A 26,575-nucleotide genomic window follows, 5' to 3' on the forward strand; every position below is an offset into this window, starting at 1 on the left:
ACATACATAATGCACTTATGATCCGATATAGCTGATCAACAAGGCCATTTCAGTGAGTGAAACTCATTTTTAATACCTTCTTGTATTGTTAGGTACTGAAGAAATATTGAGGCAATCATATAAAAATTTTTGATTAAAAGTCTACTTTCATCTTTTAAATGTAAAATGATAAGGGAACAGACCTTAAGGGATTTGAGAATGTTCTGATCTCTCAAGGTATGCGTATGTGCATTTTTGTACCACAATGAATATGGGTATCAGTAAATCTACCGACAAGTCTGTTTACCTATGTGCTAATTAGGAATGAGTCCTGAATAAAACTCAGTGATCCAAGCTGAATCATTTGTTGAGGGTATTATCCTAGAGAGGCTACTTCTAATCTTGGTACTGTTTGAAAAACATCAAATGGGAAGTAGTTTGCATTTTTAAATGAAGAAAAATCAAGATGAAGATTAAGCTCAATAACGTCAAGGTTGAACCAAATAAAAGGACAGACAAGGTAAATCAGAGAATATAATATCATAACACTAATTTAATGGTTTTAATAATCTCAGTATAGATTGGAGTGGACAGACTGAGTGATAAAGAGCTTCACAGTTTTGAGGAGACCACCATCTCCTACTATTCTCACCAGCGTAAAATGTGCTCTGCATTCGCTTTAAAGGATGAAAAGTCACAGCGGGAAATAAAGAACCAGAACCAGTTAAATCCTGATATCATCACTTGAGGTCAAAGACGAAATTACGCATGATCATTTGTCTGGGTGCAAGATCACTCTGAACTTGCAACTTTGAAAGATGTACATGTACAAAAGGTACATGTACTTTTGACTGTATGCTATTATATATCTTACCACAAATGTTCTTGGATCTAAATCAGTCTCTTGTATTTACTTGTACAGTCAGCCCCAATAATCCCATGATTTATATGCATTAGTCAGCTTGTGGGCAATTAAGCACAAAACACCTAATGGCATACTTCACTTTGCGTCAAAACTTCAATAGATTCTTTCTGCACATAATTTTATAAACTAAGAGCATTTTCAAACATTTGTGAAATATCCGAGAACCCAGGAGATGTATACTCTTGGGCAATTATTTCAAACCCCTCTATGGCCTGCAAGTTGGCGCATTGTAGAACCAGCTTCCTAGTTTTTCACGATTAATTATTCGTATCCTCAAGGCAAAAGAAAAAAATGCTGAAAATTCTTGCAGAAATCAATAGGGAAAGCTCATTATTTTTATATTACAATCAACACAACGCCGACTCCAGCAGTTTTGTCTGTGAAATTACCTAGAGATCATTAAGTTCATGCATGGAATTAACCAAAGACAGTAATTCCAAATACTTGTAAACTGTTCGTTAGAAATATGTTATTGTTTTATTTTTTTCCATTCTTGAACCACTTATAACTGTAAGCATGGGTCAGCAACCCAAGCTTAAATGACAGAAGAGATGCTTAATACTGGGTCCAATGTGACCGGACAAAATTTGAAAGAACACACTTATAACTTTACAACAGGAATTTTCAGTAGCAAAAAATTTAGCTGGCAAACATGATCAAAAAATCTTATAATTCATACCTTCAAAACAGACATATAAACCTAATCAGAAATTGCTGGAAAATCTCTCTGAAGAAGCGTCATTGTATCCGAAATGTTAACTCTGTTTTCTCTCCAAAGATGCTGCCATACCTGCTGAGTTTTTCCAGCAATTTCTGATTTTGTTTTTGATTTATAGTATCCACAGCAATTTTTTAATACAAGCTTATTGGTTAAACCTTTAACTTGCTCAGCCAGTAAAATGCAACAACAATAGTACTGGTGTATTGCCATTGTCACTTTCTATTTAGTCAACCAAAAGAAGTGACAACAGATGGAAAATATACAACAGTAGGCAACCTTCCGACACTTCATGCAGTTTTAGAAATAAAGTTTAAATCAATTTTTTTCTATAAAGAATTAAACAAAGCAATTTCTTTTGGTTGACCACCGTATTTCCAGGCCCATTTACAATTTTCCTCTCCTATTTAGACAGAGTGATCCTGAGTGCTGTGCTTGTGTACTGAAGAACACAATGTTTCTCAACAACATTTATACCTATTTTCCATTCAGTTCTAGTATCTAGTGGCTGGTGCCTGTGGCTGGAGCAGAATAACAAAGATTTTTTTTTATTCCTGAGTACATACAAACAGCTTCGTGGAAGTGATTTCCTAGACTTTTTGCTCTATATGGAGTGTAAGCATTTTCTGATTGATTGTAAAAAAGGAGGAAAATCCTCAGTATGATGATGTACTTTTCCTTCTTTGGTTGACTAATTGCTTATGATATGTGTCTACGCTTATATTCTTCGACTTTGACAGAAGAAAAAAACTATTTCATCATTCGGCATGAGGAAAGGGTGGTGCTAATAAATCAAAAATGCCAGTTATTAGGAGGAATACTGACTTTGACAGTAACCACGTACCACTCAATCATTTGCGTCCTGTCAGGAGTTAAGGGTTTGGGGAATCACACATGGTCTTTGAATTCAAAAGCACATCTGAGTGAGTACTGCAAAAGCAAGTAATTTTATATATGAAGAGAAATAATTGCCTTTAACAGTGCTGTTATTAACCCTCACTGGGATCCACTGAAACACACATTGTTTATCAGGGGATATTGAAGATTCTAGCTGGTTGAATATTTCAGTGTATACAGTGTAAACAGATAATTTTCCCTTCATTCATAGGAGTGGGAATTAAGATGAGATCATTCTTGTCCCACTTTTCTAATCTGGAAGATTTATTTTTAATTCAGTCATGGAATATGTACAATGCTGGTTGGGCAAGCATTTATTGCCCAATCCTAATTTTCCTTGAGTAAACATATTTCAATATTTTCTACTTCAGAGGAAATATTTGTCCATTTTTGCCTTGGAAAGCTGTATTAGTTGGCATTTAAAGATAGCGGAAAAAACATGAAAACTGAAGAGCCTGAAAAAATCATCTAGGTTAATTAGGAAATCTACACAAGTTTCCCTGCAAAGGTTTTAATGCTGCTTACATTAGGAACATCATACGTAAGGAAGCAATTTCCCTAAAATGTTCTTAAGGAGGAATAGGCTTAGCAATAGATTTGTATTTGGAGTTGGTTTTATTTGCAATGCTGTTAATCCCATGAAAAGTATATCTGAAGAATAAGTGCTAAATAATTACAGAGAACACGGTTACATTGAAATCCAAAAGTTCACCCTGAATTAACTTCAGGGTCAGAAGAAGATTACAAACAGGTTGAAATTGCAAGTTGCAACAGTGACATCCCTTTATGCAGTGCTTTAACATTTCTTTTCAACAAGGTAAAAGCCTTTTGCTATTAAATACCAAAGAAACTTCACTCCAATAGATTTTCCTCTACTGAGGGTCTTGCACATGGCTATTCATTCTCTCTGGAGATTAATTAAATAGAGGAATTTTTCTTACAGTGTAAATTGTACTCAATTGTTTGAATGTCAGTGTTGAGATCCAATATCCACTTTCTGGCTCCATTCTCTCTTGCAATACTACATTCTGTCAAGAGCATAGGTAATCCAGAACAAAAACCATGAAAGTGGTTCAATAGTTTTCATTGTGACCCACATAGACTGTATGCTAGAAAGTTAATTCTTTGTAAAATAGCCCACACAAGATCCAGCGGGCGTTCCCGCTTGCGCTGATGGGAGGTCTCTCATAGATTATCACAGATTACACAATGTTTTGAAGTAAAATCAGACTATCCTCAGCATTTATGACCAATTATGTTGTTTCAATAGAATTCATAGAATCCTTACAGTGCAGAATGAGACCATTCAGCCCATCAAGTCCGGACCAACCATCCAAAGAGCATCCCACCCGGCCATCTATCATATCCCCTCATTTAACATGGCTAATTCACTTAACCTACTTATCATCTTACACTACGGTGCACTTTAGCATATCCAATCCACCTAATGTGCACATCTTTGGACATAGGGAGGACGCTTGAGGACCTGAAGGAATCCCACACAGACAAGGTGAGAATGTCCAAATTCCACACAGACAGCTGACCAAGGATGGAACTGAACCCAGCTCCCTGGTACTGTGAGGTAGCAGTGCTAACCAATGGAGATGAGTGGGTGGGTATTAAGGAGGGCATGAGTTGAAGTGTGATGCATGCAAGAATCTGAAAACTTTCACCACAGCCACTTTGGATGATTGACACTGGACCAGGAGATCACATAGCCCCCTATATGGAATACGTTCCTCCGTATGGGATGGTTTCTGCCCCCCAGTCAGAAACATCCAAAATTCCTTTTGGAGTGAATCAGCTTTCACCTTTTAAGACCACAGGTTGAGTTGCTTGATACCTGTGATAACTAGGAGAAAGCGAGGACTGCAGAGCAGTGTCAAAAAGTGTGGTGCTGGAAAAGCACAGCTGGTCAGGCAGCATCGGAGGAGCAGAACAGTTGAAGTTTTGAGCATAAGCTTGAAATTCCTGATGAAGAATCTATACTCGAAACCTCAACTCTCCTGCTCCTTGGATGCTGCCTGACCAGCTGTGCTTTTCCAGTACCACACTTTTTGATCTGTGATAACTAGGTGGACATTAGCCACCACAAACTCTGCCCATTTGTACTTGCATCTGTGCATTGAGGTCCTACAATGGGCAGAGGAAAGTAGCCTTAAACATACTTTAGGTGGAGAGGTTGCTTGTCCCCGTAGGGTTGTCAGAATAAATGGATCTGAGGCATGAATGTTGCAATCAAGTCTACCATACACACTCACATCTCCTCTGTAGTTTCCCATTATTCAACCCTAAGATACCTGTTTTTGTTCAAGTAGAAAATGGCTATGAGTTGAATTGTTCCCCATATTAGTTACTGAACCAATAAAACAAGGAGCAGCTGTGAAACTGATACTCTCATCAGTTGAAGGCTTTCAAAAACAAGTTCAAGTTAAGGAAAGACAAATGGACTTAGAAAGTGTTTCTTGATTCAATGAATCCTGTCGCTTCAATTAAAATACAAAGCCCAAATTGCATTCTCATTTTTGAAACAGAAATGTTAGCATAATTCCCAAAACAAATTTCCAATTGCTACACAGGATAACAAGAAGTTCTGAGAATACAAGAATTTAATCCAACTGAATTCATAAAAGCTGTTGAGAAGTAGTGACACTCTTGGATGGGGAAAAACAAACATGCTGGTTATTTTGGAGTTACAGTGCAAGTTAACAATGCTGCTTTAACTGGGGCCAAAACCTCAGACTTGAGTTTAACGAGGCAGAACTTGTCCAGGTCCAGTGTACACATCAAATGCAACTTCTCTGATGAGCACTCTTGTCCTTGAGGTCTGCATTGGTGTTAATTTTCTGCAGCTCGACCACATTAAACCCTTAACTGCTTCATTTATTTAACAGTTAGAAACAGAAAATCACATTGCTCCACCCCTTTCCTCGAATTGTTCTCCTTTGCTCTGAATCTGTCCTTTTTTATTTCTAGTGTACAACAGAGAGCAATCGGCAAAGGGTGATACTACCAAAAGATGCATCACAACTGAGTGCAATTCTGTCCTCACTCAGCAATCAGACTCAAGTATTTTCCCAGCAAGGAGTCTCTGGATGACCTCCGCGAGAACAAAGGGGATTCAGGTTTCTGGTCTGTGCTGGACTTGTTGAGCTTAGCTGGGCAATCACAGTTGGCTTGTTATAATTGTGCTCATGCCCCTAATCATGGTCTGGGAATAAAACCTCACTACTGATTAGATTCAATTCACGACAGTATGGAAACAGGCCCTTTGGCCCAACACGTCCACACCGATCCTCCGAAGAGTAACCCACATAGACCCATTCCACTACCCAATATTTACCCCTGACTAATGCATTTAACACTATGGGCAATTTAGCATGGCCGATTCACCTGGCCCGTACATCTTTGAACTGTGGGAGGAAACTGGAGCACCCAGAGGAAACCCACACAGACACGGGGAGGAAGTGCAAACTCCACATAAATAGTCGCCTGAAGTTGGAATCGCACCCAGGTCCCTGGCACGGTGAGGCAGTCATGCTAACCACTGAGCCATTGTGCCGATTGTTGTCTTGTGATCCTTCACGTGCTTAACGTATGGAGTATTTCCTGTTATCAATTCTTCTGCTTTATGTGTTTAACTGGATTCACATCAGACCAAGTTTTCAAATTTGTTTGTCAAAAGAAGGCCTGATGTGAACATTTTAAGTGATAGCTCAGAAAATATTGCTTTTTCTGTAATCTCCAACATTTCCTTGAGAATGTCAGCTGTATTAGTGTTGGGATTTGTGATTAATAAAATATGACGGAAGGGAAAGGGGCTTTTGGAATTGGGGTGTTTGGGGAGAGGCTTTGTGGTGTGAGTTGGTATCATATTAATGAAAGCTGACTCCTTGGCAGGAGCAGGTGTCAAACTGCTTCCAAACCAGGACCTCCAATGATTATAGAGGTTCCAAAGTAAAACTCTGCGCCAAATGAGTCAAACATTCATAGTGTAGCATCTGTGAAGTTCTACGAGGTGTTAAGCAACTGAACTAGCGCTACTACAATGGAAAATTTCAAACAATACAAAATTAGCCATTAATCTATCAGAGAATCAAAATTTTGTGTCTGGAAGAGCAAGAATACTCTGCCTGGCTCTACAAATATGTTGGCCTCAGATTGCTTCCTCCACTCCAGGTCTTCAGCATCAGAGCCAATCAGAATGTAGCAAGCCCCAGATGCTGTCCTCTATGAGTATGTCCATTTGAGACCTGCAGGGCCAGATGCTGATTGTAACTCAGACCTAGGAATGGGGGAGACAGTCATTCCACTGATTTGCTTCCTGCTTTAGGCACAAATCAAATCCAGAATCCTGGTGTGGCATGAGTGAGTTCCAGTTCGTGGACCACTGACACTAATATTGAGGAAAGTGGGAGCTGCACTGGGAGCAGTTGGGCAGTCTAAACCTGAAATATACTGAGGTCAGTGTTCTTGTGAACCCAAAACTAGGGATTTAAAAAAGGGTTTGAAACTAAATAGTGGGGAAAAGGATCAAGTGTGTAAGAGGTGGCATATCAAACAGTAGAGACAATGTAAACGAAAAACATCCCCAGTAATTGCTATAAATCAGGAAGTGAAAAGGAGAGAAGAACCTAAGTCCTGATGGGTCTCCATCTTGGCTCATGAAAGAGGTGTCGAAAAGTGTGATGCTGGAAAAACACAGCACGTCAGGCAGCATCCGAGGAGTAGGACAGTCAACGTTTCGGACATAAGCCCTTCATCAGGAATGTGTATGGGGGTGAAGGGGGCTGAGAGATAAATAGGAGGATGGGAGTAGGGGTGAGAGAGGGTAGCTGGGAAGGCAATAGGTAGATAGGAGGGTGGAGTGGATAGGTGGGAAAGAAGATGGACAGGCAGGACAGATCAAGAGGATGGTGCCGAGTTGGATGTTTGGATCTGGGATGAGGTAGGGGGATGGAAGATAAGGAAACTGGTGAAGTCAATGTTGATGCCATGACATTGAAGGGTCCCAAGACGGAAGATCAGGTGTTCTTCCTCCAGTCATCGGGTGGCTTGGATTTGGTGGTGGAGGAAGCCTAGGACTTGCATGTCCTTGATGGAGTAAAAGAGGTGGCAAATTAGCAGGTAGCAAATGCATTGGTGTTAACTTTCCAAAATTGTCTGGATTCAGGAAAGGTTCCATTGGACTGGAAAGTAGCAAATCTAACTCCTCTAAGCAAGAGAGGGAGCCAGAAACAGGAAACAATAGGCACGTTAACTTGATGTCTATTTTGTAGGAATTGTTTATTGAAGATCTTATCGCTGCGCATTTTGAAAAGCTCAAGGTAAATCAGGAAGAAGGCGCATTGTTTAACTACAGGAAAAATTATATTACATCAATTTCTCAGAGTTCTTTGAAGGAATAACATGTGCTATGGATAAATTAGGGCATGTATATGTACAAAGCTTGGATCTCCAGAAGGTGTTAAGATGCCACATTATAGGTTATAATGTAAAATAAAGGCTCATGGTGTTGGGGTAACATGTTAGCATGGTTCGAAGATTGGCTGACTGGCAGAAAGCACAGAGTATGTGTAAATGAGCCTTTGTTTGATAGGTAGGATGTGATGTGGAATGAGTCATACACGAGTCTATATTGAGGTCTGAACTTTCAACATCTTACAATGTACATCAAGGACGTAGATGAGCGAAGTGAAGGCATGTTTGCTAAATTCACAAATTATGTCAAGACGGGCAGGAAATTATGTTGTGAAGATGACATAAAGCTGATGCAGACAGATATAGATGGAGTGAGTGGACAAAAATCTGGTAAATTGAATATAGTAGGGGAAAATGAAGAATTGTTCACTTTAGCAGGAAAAATGAAAAAGCAGAGCATTATTTAAATGTAAAACAACAGTCAAATTCTGAGGTACAGAGGGATCGAGGTGTTCTGGTGCACAAGTCACAAAAGGGTACGATACAGGTACAGCATATAATCAAGGTGGTTAATGGGATGCCATCCTTTATTGTTCAGCACATTGGTTAGATCGTACAGTGTGCAGTTTGGTTTCCTTATTTAAGGAAGGGTATAAATGCTCTGAAGTTGCATTTCTATTTGTAGCAGATGTCTGATTTCAGAGCAGATGCTCTTACTGAAATGCAGAAACTTCACATTCATCATGTTCAGGAAGAGGAATTTTTACTTCAACATCATGGTGGGCATGAACTGTCCCTGACAGCCCTTTCCTCCTCTTCCTCACTAACCCAGCTGCCTGTCCTTCTTCGCATCTCCTTCGACTGGTCATACAATAATCTAAGGGGAATTTTCACTTCTGCATGCAATATTGGTCAAATATTGGTTTGTGCACAATTCTTGCAGTTAGAAAGAAACTCCTCAAATGCTCACCTCACCACTCCCTGTCGGCTTTGACAACTTGAAACAGTGGTAAAAAGTAAACTGTACTTCACATCTAAACAACAGCCAGAACAAATGAACCGCTCACTAACCTGCAAGGGTAAGCAGTTGATAATCCTTCTAAATGGAGCAGCTAGGAGTCGTTGCTGATGAATGAGTGTTCAGCTGTGTGAACTTAAGAGTACTATTAGGAGCATCAAGTTCCAAAATGTCACCACTGGCTTCAGATTAGAATTGCTCACTTAGTCATGTCATAATCTGCATTTTTCTAACAACTACTTTCTTTGTGTCTGTGAACACTATCACATTAAAGTGTCCAATGCAACTTCCTCAGATATATGTGTGTGAACCACAAATGTCATCTTGGACATCAAACAGCATGCCTAACTCTTCCATTGTACTTATCTCAATCTGAATTGTTAAGGAAATCAGGTCGTTTCTTACCTGATTTGTGCAGTTTCAAGAATCTCTACAGAGAACAGCACATTAAAATGACTCTTTCAATTATAGTACAGTTCAAATCCTAAATCCCATATAAAGTCTGTGGACAGATGGAGGGGTAAAGAAATGCTAGTACTCTTAGCTTGACTTGAAGAGAAAGTGTGTACACAAGAAATTTTGGAATATTTTTCAGGAACATGAGAAGCATCAAGAAGCCCCAGCAAAACTGAATTCTATGGGAACCACAGGGAAAACTTTCAACTGGTTGGAGTCATACTTAGCAGAAAGGAACATGGCTGTCATTGTTGAACTCAGCCACAAGGCATCTCTCCAGGAGTTCCCCAAGTTGTCTCCCACAGGCCCAACTACCTCCAAGCTGTTTCAATGATGTTTACTCCATTAGATGTCAGAAATGGAGATGCTTGTTGCTGATCACACAATGTTTAGGCTCATTTGTGACTCCTCAGATACTAAAGCAGTCAGAGTCCAGATGCAGCAAGACTTGGATAATATCAGGCTTGAATTGATAAAGTAGCAAATAACATTCATACCACACAAGTGCCAGTCAGTGATCAGCTCCTACAAGACAGAGTTTAACCATTTCCTCTCAACATTTAATGATGCCATCCCTGCTGAAGCCCTACTATCAATATCCTGGGATTACCACTGACCAGAAACTGTATTGGACCAACCATATAAATACTGTGACTATAAGAACATGTCAGAGGCTTGGAATTCTGTCAAAGGAACATCCCCACACTGGCTCCACATGCCTGTTCATCACCCATTATGCACTAGTCTGGAGTGTGATGGAATACTCCCTACTTGTTTGGATGAAGGCAGCTCAAACAACATTCAAGAAGCTCAATAGCATCCAGCACAAAGCAGGCCATCCTTAACAGGCAATCCATCCACTGCATTTATTGCAGATGTACAGCATTGCGTATCATTTACTAGGTGCTCTAAATGCCCAGGCCCCTTCAAACTTCTTCCAAACTCATAGACTTGACCAACTAGAAGGACAATTATTTTTACTAAATCTTCAGAGATGTTATGACACACCTCTGAAACAGGTAAGACTTGAACCCAGGTATCCTAGCTCTAAAGGCAGGGACACTACCACTGTGCCATAAGAGCCCTCAAAGGGCAGGAGAAACATAAGAACATCACTTGTAAAATCCCCTCCAAGCTACACATCATACTGACTTCGAACATTGTTTCATCACTATAGCTGGGTTAAAATTCCTAACGATAATTTGAGCAGAGCTACATGAAAACAAGGATTACACTGTTTCATGAAAACGGCTCACCAGCAGCTGCTTGAGAATTAATGATGGGCAGAAAATGATGCTGCAACCAATGAAGCCAAAATCATATGAATTAATATGAAAAAATTCTAAGTTAAACTTACTGAAATTATTTGACTTGTAAATTCACAGTGATGTAAGAGCTGACTGCACATTATTATGTATAGGCTCTCACAAATGTAAAATATTCTTGCCTATATTAATGTTGTTCAAATTAACAAGTATTAATTAGTTTATTTACCAGCTAAGATCTATATAAACTGTACTCACAGTGACAGTTCTACTAATAATGGAGTACCTGGTTCAAACTACTTTATAGCTCAATCTTCAACTGGTCAGAGAGAGTTCACTAAATAAAGAGATTTACTGTAATCATAGACACCCAATTTTTGCAATTTTATTAGGAATGTAAAGCGTTTTCTCAAATGAAAGAGGAACTTAATGCTTTTAATTGTATGATTCATCTCGTAAATTTTTCTAATTGCTGTACTGCAATTTACCATATTACGTGAAGGCATTTTAAAAGCACTACTTTTTGCATTCTTAGATTATTTTGTAGAATAATAAAATTTTGGCATAAGTATCTAATTATCATTAGAAAGTCTAAATGGAAAAATGCTCCATTTGCTGCAGTGATTGCTCTTCTGTTCCCATTCACTGGTGAAAATCTTTTGCTGATTAATCAGAAACTGTAATAATTTCTTTCCATAGTTAATACAGAATTCCCTTTCCAGTTTTTCATCCTTCATTTCCGCTCTCACATTGCAGATGAGATTTAATTTCCTGAATGCTTCCATTATTTATTCACCTATTTACAACCTCCCTTCAACCCTCAACCAAACATAATTAATTGTAATAACAGGTTCCAGTCCCAACATTTGCAAAGACCTCCATTAATCAGGAGCACCTCAGACAGCTCTACTGATAACATCAATGTCCTGTTCTTTGAACACCAATGCACATAAATTTTTCTGTAATTGACAGATATCTGACTTGTCAAAACACAATTTTAATTACTGAAGTATTTTTTCAAGGATAAAGTTTAACCAATTCTTTTAAATATTTAACTTGGATTTTAAAACGCCCAATTGGGGATTACAGGCTTTAAAAAAAGTGCATTTAGCTTTTGCGCAATAAATCAGACAGCACAAAAAAAATGATTTCTCCTACTCTCCTGAAAATGCTGAATCTTATTCAGAATGGTAGCAGTCTTGGAAAAGGGGGAGCAATCTTCATGCATCCAAATGTTCAATGTTCAATGTTCAATAACGTGTTAACTCCTGTTAGACAATAACACAGCTAAACCTGAGGTTGAGTTCTGAGGAAGGGTCACCAGACCCAAAACGTTAACTCTGATTTCTCTGCACAGGTGTTGCCAGACCTGCTGAGATTTTGTAGGCCTGAAGCTGATCAGGAATTCTGTTTGAAAAGAAGGGGATGGCGGGAAGCGGGTAGCTCTGCGAGTCCCACTCGATCTCAGATCTCATCAAAATCTCAGGCTCCTTTGCAGGGGCTGGAGGGAGAGGAACCATTGACCAACCAAAGCCTGGGTCTGAGGCAGCATGGAGAGCTGTGCTGGTGACAACCAGCGTTGGAATGTTACCACAGGGACCACCCACCTACCTCAACCATTCCCTTCAACATTTCCAGTCAGCAGTGGAACCTTGTCAGTGAGAGAACACCATGAAGGCTGGTGGGTAAAGCCCTACAGTCCCACAATAAACTGATCAAACCAAAACTGTATAACTCTGTCACTGCATTCAAGGATGGTGTTGGAAAATGAGGTGACCAACAGAAGAACAAATTTTGTGCTGGGGTCCAGCACCAAGTACAAGAAACAAAGAGAGTTCAATACAACACAAATGGGATTTAATTTATTGAAGCTAGTTTGTACTGCTTAATGCCAGTTTGGCTCTCTTGAAGGAGACATGCATTGAGATTGATGCCAGAACTCATGTAGAGCTGGTTCTAACCTGGGAAAGTGAGAAGAATGGCATAATGTTACACTGAGCATGCTGCTTGGTTGAGGAGACAGACAGAAGTGATGTGTTCGACTCAGGAAGCCCTTCAGGCAAACTGTCAGATTGCAAACAGTTATCGTGAGCAAAGACTGGAGGTCAATGCTGAAGATCTGGATACTGGGGCAGACAAAGTTCAATGACCTGACACGACTGGTCATGGTCATGTATACATCATCAAATGTCAAATCCTACCAACTGCATCATTAACATTAAACACTGTTCAATGTAGAACTCCATGGATTACATACCAAGACTGTCAATTACAAATTACAGCAAAGATTGTCAATTTCAATTGACCTTCACACAATTAGCCCAACTGCAAGCCTCATACCCACATCTCACTGCTTGCCAATAACCAGCTATTCAACCATGATAGCCCCTAACAGATTGCACCCCACTCACTGGCACACATGCCTCTCTCTTGCAGGTCAAGATGGCACCAGAGTTGAAATGGTAGGTGATAAGCAGCAAGGAACAGGAGCACTTGCAATGTTTATGCCCAGAGCAGAGGCAATGCCCCACCATCACTGAAGTGCCCACTGCTGAAGCCTTGGAGCAAGGCCTATAGTCAGGCAGGAGCAAAAGATAGTGTGGATGCCAGTTTCCCATAGGCATGAGTTGTGTCACAAAGGACTCACATGAATACTTTGATACAGGAGAAGGATGATGCGTTTGCATTTGGAAATGTTTGACACATTGGTGGCCATGATAGTAAGCATAGAACAGTATAGTACCAACTTGTCACGGAGTTTTATCCAAAGATTTTGGTGCTCACCTTCTTCAGAGTGGAAGTGGTGGCCAACTCCATTACTACACTTGTGGATCCAATCTTGGTTTTGCCACATATCTCCATTTCCACTGCAGCATGAATATAAACTATGAGAATGCAACAGTAGACTCCCAGACTAAAGTTGCAACATGTAACCTTATGACTAGGCAAGCTCAGATCTATGCCATGATTCTTATGAAAAACTGATGTTGAACGGGGCTTGTAGAAATGTGCAGAAGCTCAGCAGTTTATCCTCCAACAGGCCAGTTAGTCTTACTTCTGTGGTAGGCAAAGTAATGGAAAGGGTACTGAGGGATAGGATTTACGAGTATCTGGAAAGACACTGCTTGATTAGGGACAGCCAGCACGGATTTGTGAAGGGTAGGTCTTGCCTTACAAGTCTTATTGAATTCTTCGAGGAGGTGACCAAGCATGTGGATGAGGGTAGAGCAGTGGATGTAGTGTACATGGATTTTAGTAAGGCATTTGATAAGGTTCCCCATGGTAGGCTTATGCGGAAAGTCAGGAGGCATGGGATAGAGGGAAATTTGGCCAATTGGATAGAAAACTGGCTAACCGGTCGAAGGCAGAGAGTGGTGGTAGATGGTAAATATTCAGCCTGGAGCCCAGTTACAAGTGGAGTTCCGCAGGGTTCAGTTCTGGGTCCTCTGCTGTTTGTAATTTTTATTAATGACTTAGATGAGGGCGTCGAAGGGTGGGTCAGTAAATTTGCAGATGATACGAAGATAGGTGGAGTTGTGGACAGTGAGGAGGGCTGTTGTCGGATGCAGAGGGACTTAGATATGATGCAGAGCTGGGCTGAGGAGTGGCAGATGGAGTTCAATCCTGCCAAGTGTGAGGTTGTCCATTTTGGAAGAACAAATAAGAATGCGGAATACAGGGTTAATGGTAGGGTTCTTGGTCAGGTGGAGGAACAGAGGGATCTTGGGGTCTATGTACATAGATCTTTGAAGGTTGCCACTCAGGTGGATAGAGTTTGTAAGAAGGCCTATGGAGTATTATCGTTCATTAGCAGAGGGATTGAATTCAAGAGTCGTGAAGTGATGTTGCAGCTGTACAGGACTTTGGTTAGGCCACAGTTGGAGTACTGTGTGCAGTTCTGGTCGCCTCACTTTAGGAAAGATGTGGAAGCTTTGGAGAGGGTGCAGAGAAGATTTACCAGGATGTTGCCTGGAATGGAGAGTAGGTCGTACGAGGATAGGTTGAGAGTTCTCGGCCTTTTCTCGTTGGAACGGCGAAGGATGAGGGGTGACTTGATAGAGGTTTATAAGATAATCAGGGGAATAGATAGAGTAGACAGTCAGAAACTTTTTCCCCGGGTACAACAGAGTGTTACAAGGGGACATAAATTTAAGGTGAAGGGTGGAAGGTATAGGGGAGATGTCGGGGTGGGTTCTTTACCCAGAGAGTGGTGGGGGCATGGAATGCGCTGCCCGTGGGAGTGGTAGAGTCAGAATCATTGGCGACCTTTAAGAGGCATTTGGATAGGTACATGGATGGGTGCTTAATCTAGGTTAGAAGTTCGGCACAACATCGTGGGCCGAAGGGCCTGTTCTGTGCTGTATTGTTCTATGTTCTATGTTCTATGTTATTAGAATTCCTGAATTGATTTGGGGGAGTGGTAATGGCTTGACGGAGCATGAATGTTCTGACCTCTGTCAGATTGACAACTCTTATCCTCCCACTATTGCCATTTACCCTGTGTCTCTGTGTTTGCCTGTCAGCTGAGTGCCAGTGAAGGCTACTGTCCATGTCATATTCAACTTGTCACACTACCAGCTGTTCAAGGACAGATAACCAGAGCACTGGCAGCTTCCCAACAATAAAGGAAGCCTCGATGTATCACATTCACACAGATAAATTACCAATCTCTTCCCACTCAACAGCTGACAAATGGAAGGAGTCATAAATAGCCATCAAGTGATGCTTACTCACCAATCACATACTCACCAGTGCACAGTTCAGGTTCCGCCAGAACCATCTGGAACCAGAATTCAGCACAGCCTCAATCCACAAATAGACGCAAACATGGAATGACAGGGGAGAGACCAGAATAGCTGCTCTTGACATCAAAGTAGCATTGAACCACATATGGCAATTGCAGCATTAAATAAAACTGAAATCAAGGGGAGTCAAGAGAAATCTTGCAGTGCTGGAATCAAGTGCGACAGAGATGTCTACAGTTTTCAGTGGTTAGCTAAAACAGTCCAGAGTCAGCATTCTAACAATTCTTCTGCGCATGTAGGATTTTCCAAGACTTCATTTGTGCCTTACACTCAGTCATAAAACTAACAGTGAGTATGTTTGCTGAAACCACCAGGCTGTTTCAGTATAATTCTTAGATGTCATCCAATCCCTCTGCCCTGCCCAACTTCTCCATTAATAGAGCAGCCAATTGCAGCTTACAGTAGAAAATGGACAATATCCAGGCCAGCAATACCAACATGAGAACAGGACCAACCTAGTCAGGCCTGCCCTACTATTCAATACTATCATGGCTGATTAAACACTTCAATGTCTTTTACCCACCCCATTCCCATAACTCCAAATGCCATTGAAATCTACTAATCTCAATCTTAAACATACTCAAAAAGCAGAGCTTCCACAGTCCACTGGACACAGAATTCCAAAGGTTCAGAACCTCAGAAAAGAAAGTCTCCTGATCTCCTAAATGGCACCTCCACCTCCCGTTTTAAATTGTGCTCCTCGTTCTAGACTCACTAGACTAATGTTTCCTGCAAGTCTGCTATCTGTTTCTTTCAGTATTTCACAAGTTTCAATGAAATAATCTTTTTTCCCAATTTTACCTCATAAGGAGGCCTTGCCACCTTCAGAACAAACCTGGTGTATTTTCATTGCTCTCCCCATATGGCATTAATATCTTTCCTCATATAAGGAAACCAAAACTACCCCAGGACTCCTGATGCACTCTAACCAAGCTCCTACACCATCGAAGCAAAACTTCAATACTCTTTCAATAAAGGCAAATTCCATTAGCCTTCCACATAGCTTGATGTGTGATGGTATGTTACTTGAGTCCTAACAGCATCTAGGTGAGGATACCTCATTTGGACATTGCCCCTACAACTGGACCCTACATTTGGACATTGTCCCTACAACTCATCTTCCAATGAAGAAGAAGCCTCATGCTTCAAACATTGATCTGCATTTTCTCTCCTCAGGTTCCTATTGACATGTATCTTTAATGTTTTTGTTCAGGACCTTTTGATCTTGAGGCTTACCAAATTTTAATACATCTTTTGGAAAATCTCCACACAATCAAAAAAAAATTAATTGGTTATTATATTCTTTTATTGCTTGATCATTTATTAATATTCTATGTGCAAGGTGTTATGAATAATCCTTAAATAATCAGCGTATTTGAAGATCCTCAGTAAATCCTGCAAGAATTTAGACTTATTATGGGAGAAGTACTTCAATAAAGCTCTTTTATAAATTGGTTTAAGGACTGAAGAACATTCACGACAAATAATACTCTGCCCTCCAGTGTCCTCTAACTCGCCCAATCCAGCAGCCAACTGCATTTTATATGAACATGAAAAGAAAGGCCAAACCAGACTACCAAACCCTCAAGTAATACAATGTGTGGAGCTTTGTGAACCATCCTTCTCATTATCAAATAGAGCTAAGTCCTGTGGAAGAAAGTACTGATACAATTCTTCAGAAAATTGCTCCAGAAAATTTATCCTGACCCCATAATGAAGTTAATTAATAATGGACAATGCATCGTTAGAGGACCTAACTAATTAATCCACAAATTTCCAAAACACCTGTATGCCCAGTTTACCAGGAATTCTCAATTGCTAATAAAATACCCAAAATTATCATATCTACTACTACCCTTTTCAGTGAGATAATAATCTTCTGAAAGAAGAAATGCTTCCTGATGTTTAAACTGATCGAGCACTTTATTGGCCATTCTATAAACTGACAACAATTTGCATTAATGTAGCAATTTTCATGTGATAGAATGTTCCAAGTTGCTGCATAGTTGTGTTAAACCTCAGTTATGTTCTCAAAGAACACTGTTTATCCCAAATGAGCAGCCCTAACAATAACCACAAAACTGAATTTAATTTTGTGGAAAGGTCTAGAGGTTCGTCAGACCCAGAAATGGTAAAAGTTTCCAGAGAGAATTCACAGAGTACAACCAATCAAATCATAAACCACTGTCACTAATATGCCAGGGGCTCCCAGTTCTGAAATAGCAATCACGTATTATTGATCAAGATGTTATTTGAAGACAGAGGCCAAATTGAAGATTTCAGGTTGGCTGCCTGGCAGAAAACAGTATGCATAAATGGGTCTTTCTCTGATTGGCAGATTGTGATGAATGGAGTTCATTTGGGTTCTGTGCTGGGGTCTCAGTTTTTTCACAATTTATGCAGTGGTTTAAGCAAAGACATATACTTCAGTTGCAAGAACACAAAACATTATTATTTATTCAGAGGATGTGGACTTCAGTGCTGGGCAAGTGTTTATTACCAATCAACAGCTGATGTTGAGAACGTATTGTTTAGCTGCCTGTTTGAGCAACTGCAGACCATTTGGTCTGGATGCATCACAGTGCTATTGGGGAGGGAGTTCCAGGATTTGGGCCCAGCAACACTGAGGTAGAGTAATATATTTCTAAGGCAGGGCGGTGAGTAGCTTGGAGGGGAAATTGCAGGTGGTGTTCCCATGTACCTGCAGCCCTTCTTCCAAATGGTAGTGGTCATGAGTTTGGAAAGTTCTGTCCAAGGGTCTTGGTGAATGTCCACAGTGCATCTTACAGATGGAAAGGATGTACGTTGTGAAGAGTCATAGAGATGTACAGCATGGAAACAGACCCTTTGGTCCAACCCGTCCATGCCGACCAGATATCCCAACCCAATCTAGTCCCACCTGCCAGCACCCGGCCCATATCCCTCCAAACCCTTCCTATTCATATACCCATCCAAATGCCTCTTAAATATTGCAATTGTACCAGCCTCCACCATTTCCTCTGGCAGCTCATTTCATACACGTACCATCCTCTGCATGAAAAAGTTGCCCTTAGGTCTCTTTTATATCTTTCCCCTCTCACCCCAAACCTATGCCTTCTAGTTCTGGACTCCCTGACCCCAGGGAAAAGACTTTGTCTATTTATCCTATCCATGCCCCTCATAATTTTGTAAACCTCTAGAAGATCATTCCTCAGCCTCCGACGCTCCAGGGAAAACAGCCCAAGCCTGTTCAGCCTCTCCCTATAGCTCAAATCCTCCAACCCTGGTAACATCCTTGTAAATCTTTTTTGAACCCTTTCAAGTTTCACAACATCTTTCTGATAAGAGGATATAAAGATGATACAGATCTGGAGACCATAGATATTGGAACAGAATAAGGCCATTGGCCCATCAAGTCTGCTCTCCCATTTCATCATGGCTGTTATGGTTTCTTAACTCCAGTCTCTTGCCTCTTCCCTGTAACCCTTGATCTCCTCACCAATCAAGAACATAAATATCGCCGTCGTAAATGCATTCAGTGACTTGTCTTCCACAGCTTCTGTGACAATAAGTTCTGGCTGAAGAAATTCCTCCTCATCTCAGTTCTAAGGGGTCTGCCCTTCAGTCTGAGGTTGTGCTCTCAGGTCTGAATCTCTCTTACTATGGAAATATCTTCTCCACACCCACTGTATCCAGGCATCTCAGAATTCTGCAAATTTCAATCAGATCTCTCCTCATTCTTCTAAACTCTCTCATTTCAGTTTTCAGCAGCAGGAAGAGGGGGAGCTTGGACCAGGGACCTGCCAGGAAAGCTTAGCCACTAATTTAAATCTTTATACCTGACATCGGAGAGCTGAGGTTTCTGGGAAAGGAGGGAGTTATTTTCCCCTCAGCTATATAAGTGAGTGTTTTCTAAACCCGAGACCCTACCCTTCTATGGCCTCCCACCCATCCACCTCCTCTAACCTTAAACACCGGGGACACATCAGGTAAGCTTCTCTTCTTTTTTACTTTCCGATAAGGGGACTAGCAGGGATTGGCAGTGCAGGGAGAGGAATGTTCCTCCTGCATGATATTTGAGGTGAGGGACGCCATTAGTGTCCCATCCAAGTACATCTGCAGGAAGTGCACCCAAGTCTTGCTCCTCCAAGACCGCGTTAGGGAACTGGAGCAGGAGCTGGATGAACTTTAGATCATTCAGGAGGCAGAGTCTGTGATAGATAAGAGTTACAGGGAAGTAGTAGGCACGAAGAAAGCTGGGTAACTGTTAGAAGGAGAAGAAAACAGTCAGTGCAGGGACCCCTTGTGACCATTCCCCTGAAAAACAAGTATGCCATTTTGGATACTTCTGGGGGCGGGGGGAAATGACTTACCAGGGGCATGCAGTAGGATGCAGGTTTCTGGCACAGAGTCTGTCCCTGTTGCACAGAAGGGACGGTGGTGGCGGGGGGGCGGGGGGGGGGGGGGGGGGGAGGAGGAGAGTGTTAGGCGTTGGGGACTCAATAGTTAAAGGGTCAGATAGAAGGTTTGTTGGGAACGAAAGAGACTCACGTTTGGTGTGTTGCCTCCCAGGTGTCAAGGTCCGTGATGTCTCGGATCATGTCTTTGGGATCCTGAAGGGAGAGGATGACCAGCCCCAAATCGTGATCCACGTAGGTACCAACAACATAGGTACAAAGAGGGATAGGGATATAAGGCAGCATTTTAGGGAGCTCGGGTGGAAGCTGAGAGCTCAAACAAACAGAGTTGTTATCTCTGGTTTGTTACGCGTGCCACGTGATAGCGAGGCAAGGAATAAGGAGCGATATCAGCTGAACGCATGGCTGCAGGCATGGTGCAGGAGGAAGGATTTCAGGTGCATGGATAATTGGGGCTCATTCTGGGGAAAGGTAGGACCTCTACAAACAGGACAGTCTTCACTTGAACCAGAGGGATACTAATATCCTGGGTGGGAAATTTGCTGGTGCTATTTGGGTGGGTTTAATCTAGCTCAGCAGGGAGATGGGAACCTGTGGTGTAGTTCCAGTGCACAGGATGATGAGAGTAGGGAGGGCATGGACAGGACTTCACGGTCACAGGAGTGTGCTGGCAGACAGCAAGCTGGTTTAAAGTGTGTCTGCATCAACGCCAGGAGTATTTGGAATTAGGTGTGTGAGCTTGCAGTATCGATAGGTACCTGGGACTTCGATCTTGTGGTCATTTCTGAGACATGGATAGAGCAGGGTCAGGAATGGATGTTGCAGGTTCCAGGGTTTAAATCTTTCACTCAGAACAGGGAAGATGGTAAAAGAGGGGGAGGTGTGGCTTGGTTAGTCAAGGATAGTATAATGGTGGCTGAAAGAACTTTTGACAAGGACTCATTTACTGAGATGGTATGGGCTGAGGTTAGAAACAGGAGAGGAGAGGTCACACTACTGGGAGATTTTAAAGGCCTCCGCAAAGTTCTAGGGATGTGGAGGAGAGGATTGGCAAATGATTCTGGGTAGGAGTGAAAGGAACAGGATGGTCATTATGGGGAACTTCAACTTCCTCAACATTGACTGGAAATGCTATAACTTGTACGTCGGATGGATCAGTTTTTGTCCAATGCGTGCAAGAGGGTTTCCTGACACAGTATGTCGAAGGGCCGACAAGAGGGGAGGCCACAACTGGATCTGGTGCTTGGTAATGAACCAGGCCAGGTATTTGATTTAGTTGTAGGTGAGCACTTTGGAGAGAGTGACCATAATTCACTTATGATTATTTTAGCAATGGAAAGGGATAGGTACATGCCACAGGGCAAGAATTATAGATGGGGGAAAGGGCAATTATAAGACTTAAGAGGCATAGAATGGGGTGGCAAAATGCAGGGGATGGGGACAATCAAAATGTGGAGCTGCTTTAAGGAACAGATGTTGCGTGTGCTTGATAGGTATGTCCCAGTCAGGCAGGGAACAAGTGATAAGGTCAGGGAACCATGGTTTACTAAAGAAATTGTATCTCCTGTTAAGTGGAAGAGGGAGGCTTATGTGACATTGAGATGAGATTGTTCAGATGAGGCGATGGAGAGTTACAGATTAGCTAGGAAGGATATAAGGAGAGAATTAAGAAGAGCAACGAGGAGACATGAGCAGTCTTTAGCAGGTAGAATAAAGGACAACCCTAAAGCTTTCTATAGGTATGTGAAGAATAAAAGAATGACTAGGGTAGGAATAGGGCCAGTCAAAGGCAGAAATGGAACTTGTGTGTGGACCCTGTGGAGGTCGAAGAGGAGTTAAATGAATATTTCTCATCTGTTTTCACTCAAGAAAAGGAGAATATTGGAGAGGAGAAGACCAACATGGACTATTAGACTAGAAAGGATTGAGGTTAATAAGGAAGAGGTGTTACCAATTCTAGAAGGTGTGAAAGTAGATAAGTCCCCTGGGCTGGATGGGATTTATCCGAGGATTCTCTGGAAAGCTAGGGAGGAAATGGCGGAGCTTTTGACCTTGATCTTTGAGTCATCATTGTCTAGAGGTTTAGTACCTGAGGACTGGAGGATTGCAAATGTCATGCCCTTGTTCAAGAAGGGCAGTTGAGATGATCAAGGTAATTATAGACCAGTGAGCCTTATGTCTGTTGCAGGAAAAGTTTTGGAAAGGATTATAAGAGATAGGATTTACAATCATCTAGCAAGCAACAATTTGTTTGGAGATAATCAACATGGTTTTGTCAAGGGCAGGTCATGTCTCACAAACCTCATTGAGTTCTTTGAGAAGGTGACCAAGCATGTGGATGAGGGTAGGGCAGTTGATGTGGTGTACATGAACTTCAATAAAGCCTTTGATAAGGTTCCACATGGTAGGCTGTTGGAAAAAATGCAGAGGCATGGGATTGAGGGTGATTTACCAGTTTGGATTAAAAACTGGCTTTCTATAAGAAGGGAGCAAGTGATGGTTGATGGAAAATATTCAGCCTGGAGTCCGGTTACTCATGGTGTGTCACAAGGATCTGTGTTTGGGAGCACTGTTGTTTGTCATTTTTACAAGTGATTTGGACGCAGGCATAGGTGGATGGATTAGTAAATTTGCAGATGACACTGAAGTTGGTGGAGTAGTGGACAGTATGGAATAATGCTGCAGGTTGCAGGGAAACTCGAATAAACTACAGAATTGGCTGAGATGTGACAAATGGAGTTCAATGCAGATAAATGTGAGGTGAATCACTTTGGGAAGAATAAGAGGAAGATAGAATACTGGATCAATGGAAAGACTCCTAGTAGTGTGGATGTGCAGAGGGATCTTTGAGTCCATGTACATAGATCCCTGAAAGCAGCACCCAGGTTGATAGTGTGTTAGGTTTTATTGGACAGGGATTGAGTTCCGGAGCTGTGATGTCATGCTGCAACTGTACAAAATGCTAATGTGTCCACACCTGGAATACTGTGTACAGTTCTGGTCGCTCCATTACAGGAAGGATGTGGAAGCATTGGAAAAGGTGCAGAGGAGATTTACCAGGATGTTGCCTGGTCTGGAGGGAAGATCTTATAAGGAAAGGCTGAGAGACCTGGGTCTGTTCTCATTGGAAAGAAGAAGGCTAAGAGGAGATTTGATAGAGACATACAAGATGATCAGAGGATTAGATAGGGTAGACAGTGAAAGATTTTTTCCTCGAATGATGACGTCGGCTGGTACGGGGAGGCATAACTAGAAATTGAGAGGTGATAGATTTAAGACAGATGTCAGAGACAGGTTCTTTACTCAGAGTGGTAAGGGCGTGGAATGTCCTGCCTGTCAATGTAGTTAACTCAGCCACATTAGGGACATTAAATAGTCTTTGGATAAGCAAATGGACGATGATGAGAGTGTGTAGAATCTCATTGATGATGTTAGCTAGTATGGTGACAAAACATCTGCAAACAAATCTCCCAGCTCAGCAAGCTAACTTACATACTTAGCAATTCAATTTCAATTCATTTGATGCAGGAAGTTTACGGCAAACCGTATTTCCTTCTTCATCTAAGCGTGGTTTAATTACACCTCCATGAACATACTTGCAAGATGGAACCTTACCGAAGATCTGTTTTACAAATGAAATTCATAAATGTAACCAAAACGTGAACACTTTTTTTCTTCCATTCTGTTTCATTTTCACTTTCATACCAAATTATGTTTAAACCTTGACCAATCAATGAGGCAGAGGAAATGGATGAAGATGATCTTAATCTCATAAGAGAAAACACACTGTTGCTTATAATGATTTTTAAAATTCATTTGCAGGATGAGGGCATGGCTGGGTGGGCCAGCATTTATTGCCTATCAGGCATTTGAGAGTCAACCACATTGCTGTGGGTGTGGAGTCACATGTAGTTCAGACCAGGTAAGGATGGCAGTTTCCTTCCTAAAGAACCAGAAAGATTTTTACAACAATGGTCATCATTAGACTCATAATTCCAGATTTTTTTATTGAATTCAAATTCCAACATCTGCCATGTCAGGATACGAACCCAGGTACCCAGAACATTATCTGTGTCTCTAAGATTAACAGTCCAGCGATAATACCACTCGACCATTGCCAACCAATACATTCACACTATTCTTATTTCAGAGGAGGCTAAAACATCGGAGTAGACAACTGTGACAAAAGCAGGAGGCATTTCGTACAAACATCTTAATATTTAACTACCGACTACACTTTCAGAAACTTGTAAAATATTGGTCTTGATTCACATTCTGTGCAATTGAGAGAGTTGTAGATAAGTTAACATCACACTGACTAGTTCAGTAGCATCAAAACAAAATCAACGTTTACAGATAAGCATGCAGCTAGAAGTGATCTAATTTCCACAAACACCTGAGTTAGTTTCATTCACACAACCTTCTAACAACTTAATAAACACTTTGAACAACCAAAGTATAACAGAATAAAATTGCAAATTGAATCTAACACCGGTTTTTACTGTTGATTTGACAATTTGCATATTTATCTTCATTATCTTGTCTTCATTCAGTAATTTTTTTTGGCATATGCGCTGAGATATGCAGGCAGATAAAGCCATTATTATTCTTTCCTTCAAAGTTCTCGGTTTCATTTCCAGAAGCCATACAGCTCCCTAATACCTCAATGTTTAGTTACTAATACAGCATAGTGAGGTAGGAAGAGATGACTCGCATACTGAAGTCCTAGTCTTTATGCAGCTATCAGGAGTTATTAAGCAGGGGTGAGGTGGCTCATTCAGAGGAGAAGGGAATATTACAAAAAAAAGTTGCTCAGATCCAATGTATGTAATTTTTTCAACCTAGTCCCTGACAGCATGACATAGTGGTTCAGGAATCTGAATGGCAAAAGATCAGCCTTTACCAAAGTTCTTTAATGGAGCCACACCATCAGGGTCACACCTTGCAGTACTGCAACTAGTCAGGAGGGAGGGTGAGATAACACCTAGAAGTTCACCATTTTGTTAGAATCAAATTAAAGGGACCTTGACACAAGTTCCAACGGCAAGGCAACACATGAAGTTTTGAAGCTGCAACAGCCAAAGGAATGTGGAGGTGACCGAGCAAGGCAGTTCCTCAGCTCACTCACTCTTACCTGAAAGTCTTCCTCTGATCTGAGAGGCTGTTATGAGATATGTTCATCCAAGTGAGTGTGAAAGAGCACAACCTCTCCAATCAGACTGGTCTGGAGGAAGATAGAGGCAGCTGCAGAGATGTACTGTCTCCAGATTGGAGACAATGCACCTTAAAGATGCATTAAGTTATCATCGTGGTGGTGGGCCAGTATCAAAAGCAGATCACAAAATGACCTTGCTTCATAAGTCAATGAAGGAGTATTACATTTAGTAATATTGAGAATGTCAAGCACAATACATAGGTACAAACTGTCCCTGAACTAAAAGCAGCCTGTAGATAGTGAGAAAATTGTGAGATAATTGACCACAGTTTCTAGAATTGGTTACCTCAGGCTGGAGTCCAAACATGATTTCACATACATGAGGTGTGATGCCAAGTATAACTCAATTGTAGAAAGGTGAGGAGATGCAATTCCAGCCTTAGATCAACAATTGATAGAGCCACCACTGAATGGGATGTGTGAGTGTTCTTGATGTTGCCAGGAGCAAAGTGGCAATCTACTCACACATGTTACGCTGAGTTGTGCCTGATGTCTATTGTCCACATAACAAATGTTTAGATCTAGATTTAAGCAATCAGACAATAACTATTTCTTTGGAAGGAGTTGATATAATATAATGTTTCCTTGAGGTCAATGTGTCACAAAGACAATATGGCTGACAATGAAAGCCTGGAAACAAATCAATCTTTTTTTTGACAGACTCGGTAATCCAATATCTGAACCAGACAGCTCTGCAGTGTGCCAGGGTAATGTTGAGAAATTAAATCTGGACAGTTGGATCTGTTCACCTCTAACTCATCCACAATTTGTTCCATTTAATTCTACATAGAATCTCTAAGTAAGTGTTAGAATGGATAGAAAGGCCTTGGCACAAAAAGCAGTGCAAGGCTTGCCAGTTCTCTATCATCGTCAGCTTTAGATGAACTTTGAATGATCAAATAAAACATTGGCAGTGGTCTGTAACCAGCTTGCCCTCAATTATTAATGGTTGTGTGAGAGAAAATAATGAGAGAGTTTAGCATTAAATGATTGAATTATAATTAATAGTCCAATATGTTTAAATCATTACATTAGAATTGTACAAAATTGTCTAATCCAACAAAGTGTTACACTGATAAAACTCTTCCTAAGAATGAGGCACAAGAACAAATCAAGATGAACTTTTACTGAAATATTTGACATTCATTATGAGCATATAATTTCTTCATGACTCATAATGTCTTGTATGTTTCTTTCAGGAAACAGCTTCTAACTATAGATTTAACTCACCAGTAGGGGATGCTTCCAGGACATGGCCCACATACGGTCCTTCCCTGAAGAGAGGTTTGTTATCATTCTGATCAATAATCGTGATATACAGGGTGGCTGGTCCTTCAAGGAGTTTCCCAGTGGAGTCAGTGATTTCAACTTGCAGCTATTTGAGGTAGAAATGGATCGAGTAAGTTGAATTATTACAGTGACAGAAGCATGCACCAACAATCTTTCACATCAGCAATTTCCTTTCAACCAGTCCTCAGC

General features: G+C 41.1%; 1 protein-coding gene across 1 annotated transcript in view; it reads right to left on the reverse strand.

Annotated features, from left to right (window-relative positions):
• Positions 1-26,575, reverse strand: part of cdh13 (cadherin 13, H-cadherin (heart)) — a 1,093,338-nt gene that overhangs the window by 491,561 nt on the left and 575,202 nt on the right. Inside the window, exon 6 of the mRNA XM_072595947.1 lies at positions 26,327-26,471. Coding sequence (XP_072452048.1) covers positions 26,327-26,471 — 145 coding nt within the window. The remainder of the gene's footprint in view (positions 1-26,326; positions 26,472-26,575) is intronic.

Source organism: Chiloscyllium punctatum, chromosome 26 (assembly GCF_047496795.1).
Source record: "Chiloscyllium punctatum isolate Juve2018m chromosome 26, sChiPun1.3, whole genome shotgun sequence".
NCBI classification, from domain to species: domain Eukaryota; kingdom Metazoa; phylum Chordata; class Chondrichthyes; order Orectolobiformes; family Hemiscylliidae; genus Chiloscyllium; species Chiloscyllium punctatum.